Raw genomic sequence first — 9967 nt, forward strand, 5'->3', positions numbered from 1 at the left:
ATCAATTTTGAGTCTGCGTGCGTTCAATTACAAAAAATTAAGAGTTTCTACTGGGTAACACGTTAAAGTAGTCCACGAACTAAAAAAAATTATAAATTAGACCATGAACCATAAAGTAATAAAACTAGACAAATTACCGAAGATTGCAAAAAAAGACTTTGAAGAGTAAAAAAAACATTTTAAAAAAGGGACGAGGAAACTCGTGCAAGTTTAAAACCGGAACCAATCCGACTTTGCTAAAGACTAGAATCAAAATAAATTTCGTTCTAGACTTATTCATTATTCTGTACAAGAGGTCCGAAATTTAAAAGAAAGTTAAAACCAAAGGAAAAAAAAAATAGAAAGAAGCTACAATAGAACTAGTCTTGCTCTATTCAAATAATTAGTTCATCTCTCAGTGATTCATATGGAGAGGCTTGCTCATGCTCCAGGCATTCAGACTGTCGATTTTGATGGGTTCGGTGCCATTGTTGAACACAAACAAATGCGCATTGCTGTATGTTGCTAGAGTTGGATAAACCCTTGACGTAATGCAAGTCTTCCCTCCAGCCCCGAAGCTCTCCACCACAGAATTATCAATCTAAAAGAAATAAAAAAGATCAATACATTGATGAAAATTGAAAAGAAACGGTTAAATTCACCAACCAATATATATATATATATATCTATAATATATTCATACCAAACTCCTGAGGGAAATCTTCTTTTCTGTCAGGTCCACGTCTACAAATCCTGCAAATGAAGGTCGGTATGCATTGACCCCAGTTTTCGACGTACCGTTCTGTAAGGTAGACCTATGCAACAAGATAATGGAGGAAAAAATTAGTGAGAAGGTAGCTAAAAACTTGGTGGATCCACACAGAAATCTAAGCATGAGAATGTAACCTTGATGCATCAGAGCACAAGAGAACTAGTTGCTTGTCTTGAGCCTTGAAAACTCGGAAGAAGACGGGTGTGTACTCTTCCAAGTTTTCAGAAGCCAAGGTGACGAGACCAAATGGTCCTAATCCACCTTCAACAGTGGAATCATTTTGACTACAAAGTTTTTGTGCATCATATCTATCCCAGCTTGGATCGAATGGCTCCGCCTTCTCCAGGCTATCGAATGAAAAGCTCACTTCAACATCAGCCTGCCATTTTCGTTCGAACGATGCAAAATTAGTCCAGATTGTCATTGAATGAAAAACTTTTTTCTTTTATCCTATATATAATTTACAGTAAGTTGGACTATTGTTGGGTATAAATGTGGTAAGAACATAATTTTTGCTTCTTTTTTTGGCCATCCATGGGAAAAAGGGCACCTGCTCGGCTGTTATTCCTTTGATTTCAACCATCTGCCCTTTCACAAGTTCCTTGTTGCTCAATTTCACCTGATCTCTTCTCAGAGTGTCAAGTTCTTCAACAGGCCATTGAAGCAATTGCTTCCCATTGGGATCCATCACTATTGTACGAGGGATAAGCTAAAACCATAGCAGAAAAGAATGAGGTTCATTTAACTATTTATGATAAGTAAGAAAGATAAGGTATTAATGCTTTAGATAGAGGTATAAAAATACCTGGATTCCTGCCCAACCCTTCTTCACATCGTTTTCAGTAGTATCGGACTCATTAGCCCAACCCCACAAGATTCGTCTGTTCTTCCTTGGGTCAAAAAACGATTTCGAGGCGTAAAAGTTGCCATAATCATACCTTAATCCGTTCCATCCATCGATCATATTTTCATCCGGAATATACCTATCCCTCTTAGTGTCATAAGTACCAAATGTATAATACTCGTATCTAGTAACATCAAGGCTGACCTTCATGACATGCTTAACATCAGACCCCAGAGAAGAAGTGTCCAAACCGTTTTTGCCTGAAACCGAAACCGGATAAAAATCTGGGCATTCCCAGTTCCCAGTTCCGGCGGAGGTATGCAATGCATGCTTTGCCTTAACCCAATGCACGAAGTCCCTACTCCTATACAAAAACGCTATCCCTCTACGCTTCCTCCTGCCGCCTAAAGATATCCTCCAATGCCCGTCTTGGCCCAACCAAGCCGTCGTTGGGTCACGGAATGCTGTCTTGTTAACAGACTCATCTGCCACCACCAAAGGATTGTTGTCAGGTTTGATCCATTCACGTAGATACGGGTCGGATAAATTGGCAGGGACTGCATAGTTTTGGACTTGTGTGTTGTTCTTGTCAATGATTCCAGTGTATAGAATAACAGGTTTGTTTCCGGGTAGGATGGTGGCGGATCCGGACCAACAACCATATTGGTCGAACGGCTTTGATGGGTAGATTGCATGCTCTACTTTCTTCCAGTTGATCAAGTCCTCTGAGACTGAATGAGCCCAGACAATATTGCCCCAAACAGCACCTTTGGGGTTGTACTGATAAAAGAGGTGATATATCCCATTATAATACATCGGTCCTATATAGTTACCATATCACAACAAATAATATCAAGTGTTAGAATAAAAAATGTGAATAGATTTAGGGTACAAGAATATTGTAGGAAAAACAGAGAGTACTCACCGTTTGGATCTTAGCGTTGATTCATTGTGTCATCCACAAAAGCACACGGACAAAATGAATTCATTAGTCAAAAAGAACCTCGAAACATCAGAATCTTACATAATATTTGATGCATATATGAACATAAACGTTATATAAAAGCGACAAAAAAAAATTTATTACAAACACAAAAACAGAATGCACTCCACTAACTTCCTTATGATTCAAAAAAGCATTTTCATAACATAATCATTCAAAGAATCAAAACTCATTAAAAAATCTCACCTCATTATCATCTAAGGTTTTATTTAAATTTTACATAATTATTTATCTAAATTAAACTTTTTTTTTTTAAAAAAAATAATTATATACGTTCCAAACAGAAAACCATCCACCTCAACTCAATTAGTAAATGCACATGTAGCAATAATAATGACAAAAGATTCATATTAAAATAATGTATAACAAATAATGCATAAACATAAATATATTACATCTGTAACGTAAACATATAAAATCTCATATAATATATATCACACAATGCGTGTGTAATATAATATACAACTTAATTAAAAGATTGAATCGAGAGGCCAACGACGAAATCTACAGTTGACTTTGACTAACAAGATGTAGATATTACAGCTTTAAATTCTTGTACGTTATTACAATATAAAAGTATTAATTAATTAAATCTAAAAAGAGTTTAATATATATCAACAAAAAAATTCATCAATCTTTTCAGAGTCATCTAACGAAAGGAACCATGACACCGACGTGGTCCAAAGTAGACAAGGAAAAAAAGAAAAAAAAGCATATTACTTTTTTTCCACTAAATTATATTTAACTGAAATCTAGAATTTATAAGCCCAACCAAGATGTTTTTCCTACAATATTATTATTTAAATATATTAATTAAACTCTTTAATTGTTTTATATAGATGTTTTCTTTAAACAAGATACAATATTACTATCGATGAATTTGTGACAAACCCTCACTCATTAATAATTTTAAAAATCAGAATTCTTTATTTAGTAGACATTTTATACATGCAACGTGTACAGAGAACAATGGCATAATCACGTCAATGGTGACCCGAGCTTTAAAAAATTATATATTAAATTTAGAAGATTTTGGATTTGATATTGGTTCGATAACTTAATTTAAAATATTAAAAGATTTCAATTTTCAAAACATGTTCTCAAGTCTTAACAAATTGCATATGATATTTAGGAATTAATCATCAATCTATGCGAAACAAACATATAATTGATCTATCATTACATTAACAACCTTTTGAAACAGCACATAATGTCTCATCCAACCGGGAAACAAGAGAAATTGACTAACTTGGCCTCCGAGTGGCCAATCCCGGAAATAAACAAATTAATAAAAATCTTAAATATCAAAACCAAGTTTTTCTTTCTTTTTGAAAAAATATATCAAAGGTAAACCAAGTTTCTCGTAAAGAAATATGTTTTTAACTTTATCGTTTTCACTGATTATCCTTTTTTTCTGTTCATCCTCGTGAAACAACAGATCATGGAAATAAATATACAGATTTAAAAGATAAAAAAATTCCATAAAATTTACCGTTGATCCAATGCTTCTTGGGCTGGAAATGGTATCCGGTTCTGTGAACTTTCCTCACATTAATAGCAGGAAGGGACTGTAAATGACTGTAAACTTTATGCGAGGCTTCGACGCCATTGTTGTTGAATGATGTTAAAGAACAAAGTAAAAAAATCGGCAGAGCCCACAAAATTTTACTGCCCGAGAAATCCATTGGATTGGGCAGAAACAGAAGAGATGAATGTTTTTAATCTGTTGTTGTTGGGAGAACAAATTTATTGGGGAGATGGATGGAGGAAGGGTGCCGTATTTATAGGGAAGAAAATCAGATGGGATTGGATGAGAATGAGATTGGTTAAATTCTGTGAATAGAAAAGTCAAAAGTGTGTGAATAATATTTACTTGGATACTTTGGATTAACCGTCAGGTTGGATTCCCCAAATTAATTGATTATTTTATTTATTATTCACAAAAAATATTTTGAATTCTTTCGTCGTTTGGACTGAAAAATAGTGAAAATAATATAAAAATCAGGAGGAATTTTCTAAGGAATGAATTTGAACTACTAAAGTATAAATATATGAAATAATTTGGGCGAGCATGGTTGGTTTGGGTTTATTTTTAGTCGATCATTTGAATTGATTTTAAAATTAATCAAATCGAACAATTAGTTTGATTCAAAGTTTTGATTATCAAACCGATTTGATAAATATATAAAGTTTTAATTATATATTATTTGATTTTTAGTTTATATCATATCTCTAGCTAGTTTAATGCATGTGTACATGATATTGATTTACTAACAATATAATCAGATTTTTTTAATTTGAAAATAGTTATAAATTTAAAATTATTCGTCTAAACCAAACTAAATTGAAACATAGCAAAACCTAGGTCATGTTTTTTTATTATTAACGGTTTGATTTCGGTTGAAACTTCGCAAAACGGATATGTTTGTTCACACATTTGAAAATAGTGATACAAGCCATGGCGGATAATGTTGTTCATCTGCAGTTTTCTCCGACGTAGTATTGATTAGCGATCAAATTTTATTTTAATATTTGTTTCACAAACAAAAAATCTGTTTTATAACTTTTAGTCTTATCTTATTATTATTTTAGAATCGTGAAGAATTTTATTTGGAAAAAAAGTTATTTTGTTCAATCTTTTGTATATAATATGGGGAAAAATTTATTTTGTTCAATCTTCAAATTCAAATTTGCCACAAGTTGAAATCGGTAAAATCACCTTCTGATTTAAATTTTATAAATTCATCTACTCTCACATCAATCAAATTAAATTCAGACTGGCCACGTACGAAACACTGAATTAATTGTTTTTGAAAATTCAATATATGAAAATAGTTAATTAATATCTGGAAAGATATTCCGAATTATTAAATTAAACATGTCATAAAAGAATGAAAAGCAAATAAAATAGAAAAATTCGTCTCACTGACTTTAGGGGTGGGACCGTTGCAACTAATTACAGAAAATCTGCATTTTTTTTAGTTTTTTTAAATGTTTTTTGGGAAAATAATAAAATAAATATAGATAAGGAAGGAAGGAAGGGTCATCCCACAAACATTAATTATTATCTATAACTTCTTCTAATGTAATTTCTCTTGCTCACGGAACTTGAAAATGTATGAAAATAGTCAAATACAACTAAACAAAAATAATTTAAACTAAAATAGAGGTTTATCTTTTAAAAAAAATTAGATCAATTAAAAAATATATTTAATGTTATGAAGCTAGAAAAATTATAGTTACATAAATTATTTTTAAATATGTATGGTTGTTTTTGAGAAATAATTAAATTTATGAATTATAAAACTGACATGAAAATAAAATTTTGGTGTAACAATAATTACCTTTAAATAGTATAAGAACAAATTTATTCAAAATAATTAAATCAAGCGAAATGTTAATGATTACACTTTGCATATTAATTAGTCAAAGTTAAGTCGTCAAACGTACGAATGTAGAACATCATTTTTTTCTAGACGGTTTTTTTTTTATACGGAATTTGAGAAAATAGAATTTGATGCTAAGAAAAAAAGGTGATGATTAATTAATTAATTTTAATATTTAGCCAACAAATCAACTTTCGCTTTCAAGTGGTTATATTTTATAGAAGATATATCAGATGAAATCTGAATTGTGAATATTGTAGTGTGATTGGGTTAGACTCTTCAAATTAATCATGACGTGTACGTAAATTCTACAAATTATATACATTTTTATTTCAAATTTATATTGTTATAGTTAAATATGTGAATCTACCGACTTTATATTTGGAGAAAATTAAAATCTCAAGAGAGTTTCTACTATCGATATTGATTAGGTTAGATATACATCCACTCTTTTAATTATGCTAGAATCTCTCTCGGACGAATCTCGCATATAGTTTATTTAGTGTTGTTTATCTCGATAGCGTGATTTGCAGAATATTGTGTTAATCAATGAGTTTTACTTAAACACAAAAGAGTAAAAACTACGAGTTCAATCTTTATTTTTTTTTTTTTATAAAAATACTAGAATCTAAAACTTATAACATTTGAGCATCAAATTATTTTATCATCAAATCAAAAGTTCCGAATTTCAATTCGTAATGATATTTCATGCATTGCAAGAATAATTTCGGGACAATATCTTTATGCCGAAATAATTTATTTATCATTTCACATGACATCCATGCCCAATTATTATTTTTACCTAATGTATGTTAGTGGATTTACACACATCGAATAACTTTAGTACATTATAAGCGTGACATGCCCAAAAAATTGCAAGTGCCCACCTTAGGATATTCCCTATCAAACTTTAATGTTCCATTATATATATTATTTCTATTTAGGATGATCCCACTACAAGAATTATATAATTATGGGAAAGTACGAACAACCATCACCATTGTCACAAAACCAACATTCTAAATGTATTTTTTTTTTATTGGTTTCCCTTCTAGGAAATGCTGAAAATTGGCAAATATTAAAACTTAAAAGTTTGGCATTTATATATATTGCAAATTTGTTGGATTCACTCTTTTCTATGCATTCCGCCTTTCCTGTGCTAATTCATGGATTTGTGCGTGTCATCCTGTGTTCTATTTTATTAAAGTTGAGGATATGATCAAAACTGTTAAGGACACCAAAATATGTATATCCATTTTTGCCCCTCCATTATGGACAAATTCATCGAAATTGTTTTATATCAAAATTGCTGTATAATCCCTCACTATTTCTTATAATTACATTTTGATTCTCATTTAAATATAAATAAAATGAATTATAAAAATATTGTACAAGCACGCAACACATGCATCGGTATACTAGTGTGTGTGTGTAAAAATGATTCACTTAGTTGTGTTTGGATTGTGCATGATCAAACGCTTGTCTCTTTACCAAAAGTTATAATAAGTGGTAATGGTACAACTCAAATCTTTTGAACTGAACAACTACATTTTGATTGCTTTAACTAATATAGACAATTATTGTAACCAGCAAATTAGAAGATTTGGATTTGCGAGAGTATTTGATGACCTAATTAGAAATAACTTAATGTTGTGGAGAATTTGAAATTCACATTCAAAAAATAAATATTTGAAATTCACAACATTGAACAAACAAAAGCAATAAATTTATTATCATTGATTTGAAATCTCCATAAATCTAAATACAATGTTAATGTATTTAAAGATTTAAAAAATTGTAATTTCAAAGTAAAATAATAAATTAAATTACGCCTCATCATGTGTACCCCAATTGTGTGATGATCGTGGGCACTATACCTAGTACACAAAACCACTTACGCTCAATTCCATCTCATAAGATGTTTACTACCATTAAATTTTTCCTTCTTTTTTGAAAAAATAATTAAAAAAGTCCTTTTTCGAATTATTCGAAATAAATAAGATCAAATAGTGAAAAATGGTTAAAATCAAGGGGAAGTTGGTGAAAAATCCCCAACCAAAACATTTATTTGGGTTCACTCCCTACCCACAAAATTGTGGTACTATGTCATACAAATTGTGGTACACTTCATGTGGAAATGTGGTACACTTCATGTGAAAATGTGGTAATAAAAAAGTACCCAGGGACTGAACACAAAAAAAAACGACGGCTGGGAAGTTAAGTCCAATTTCCCGTAAAATCAAATCTGGATTACCTATTTGAATGAAAATATGAAAGATCCGATAGAAGCTAGTGAAAGTGTACTATGTTTATCTGCAAAGTGCCCTCTTTTTGTCCAAATTATGCGNTTTTTTTGATCACTTTCATTTCATTATCAAAGCAAACAAGTCATTAGTTACAGCTCACGTGTTTTGCTTTGGTTGCATTAAGTTGGAAGAAACTGTATTTACAGATTTCTTTTCCCTTAAAAAAATAATAATAAGTTCGGTTTCGTACAGTTGACGATTAGCCAATTAATATGAAAATATATGCGCAGGGAGTGGCCATTGGTGGCCACCGCCCCCGTTCCAATATTTTTAAGGGTTTCCGGAGGGGTAGGTGGCATATATATATATATTCCAATATTTTAAAGGGTTTCCGGAGGGGTAGGTGGCATATATATATATAATGAAATGAAATAAAAAAAAAACATTTTTAACTTTCGTTTTGATTTTTTTTTTTAAAATATCAAATCCCTAGTGGTAACTTATTAGAATTAAAAAATTCAAATCCCGAATCCTAAATCATTTTTTTTTTGCTTGCCTTTCTATTATCTAACTTAATATTATTTTGAATTTTAGCTCACCGATGTTCTAGACTGTCATCATTATTAGATATATCATATAATACTAGTAATTTAGTAAGACTTTTATGAGACGATCACACTTTTATGAGACGATCGCACGGATAAAGACATGTCAACTTTGTACATATTTACAATAATAAGTAATATTTTTTTGCATTACAAAAAATTTTATGCTAGTAATTATCTTATCCAAGAAAATTCTATATTACTATTGTGTTGCATTTACACTCAATTAGTTTGTAAATACTTCACTGTTATATATCAACCTTCAATTTTTTTTTTGTACGAGTTTATACAATTTTATATATCTCACATACAATTATGTTTCGATAATCGTTTACTGTTTGTCTGTTTTCATCATAATTTGAGGAATTTTTTTCCCGATATGTAAGTGATTTTGCATTTTTTATTTCAATAATCATATCATTAGACGTTGCAATATAAAGTACCTTATCATTATATCGAAAACAAAAAGAGTGGATAATCAGAGCAGGAATTGGAAACACTTGTTTGGTCTCAATGGTTGTTTTACAGCGGCATGTCAAGGTAGAAGCGAGGGACTCCTATTGATGTGGAAAGATCCATTGAACGTGGAATTGAAATCCCTTTCCGCGGGACATATCGACTGCTACATTGAAGAGGGCGAAAGAAAAAGGAGTTACTAGGTTTTACGAACATCCGGATGTTAAACACAGACATGAATTGTGGACCCTTTTGATAAGACCATGCAACATGGAAAATCTCAGGGGGCTTGGTTTGTTGGGGGAGATTTTAATGAGATGTGTTATGATAATGAAAATTGTGGTGGAAACTAGAGATCAGCAACACAGATCAGGGTTTTTAGAGAAGTGCTGGAGAAATGTTCTCTACAAGATACATATTGTGAGGAAGAGTTTTTCACATGGTCAAACTGCAAAGATGGAGACAATCTAATTTTCGAACGCCTTGATAGATTCACGAGTGCTTTTGAATGGAGAATGATGTACCCCACAGCCCGGAATTTTATCACTCTGACCATGTACCTATCATTCTTGAATTGAGAAAAGAAAATGGGAAAACTCCCGGACATTTTCACCGTATTTCTAAGATTTCCAGATTTTGAACCAATTTGGCTTTTGGATGATGAATGAAAATTAGT

At 31.3% G+C, this 9967-nt stretch overlaps 1 protein-coding gene across 1 annotated transcript; it reads right to left on the bottom strand.

The window, feature by feature from the left end:
• Nucleotides 1-241: 241 nt before the first annotated feature.
• On the bottom strand, nt 242-2661 carry LOC140985698 (beta-fructofuranosidase, insoluble isoenzyme 1-like). The gene is made up of 6 exons (XM_073453585.1): nt 2521-2661; nt 1557-2416; nt 1302-1460; nt 886-1130; nt 683-794; nt 242-580 (listed from the first exon to the last, which is right to left on the bottom strand). Exons 2-6 carry the CDS (start codon nt 2409-2411, stop codon nt 395-397), a joined length of 1557 nt encoding a protein of 518 aa, XP_073309686.1. The 5' UTR covers nt 2412-2416; nt 2521-2661; the 3' UTR covers nt 242-394.
• Nucleotides 2662-9967: the final 7306 nt, after the last annotated feature.

Source organism: Primulina huaijiensis, chromosome 1 (genome assembly GCF_012295235.1).
Source record: "Primulina huaijiensis isolate GDHJ02 chromosome 1, ASM1229523v2, whole genome shotgun sequence".
In the NCBI taxonomy this organism is placed as follows: Eukaryota; Viridiplantae; Streptophyta; class Magnoliopsida; order Lamiales; family Gesneriaceae; genus Primulina; species Primulina huaijiensis.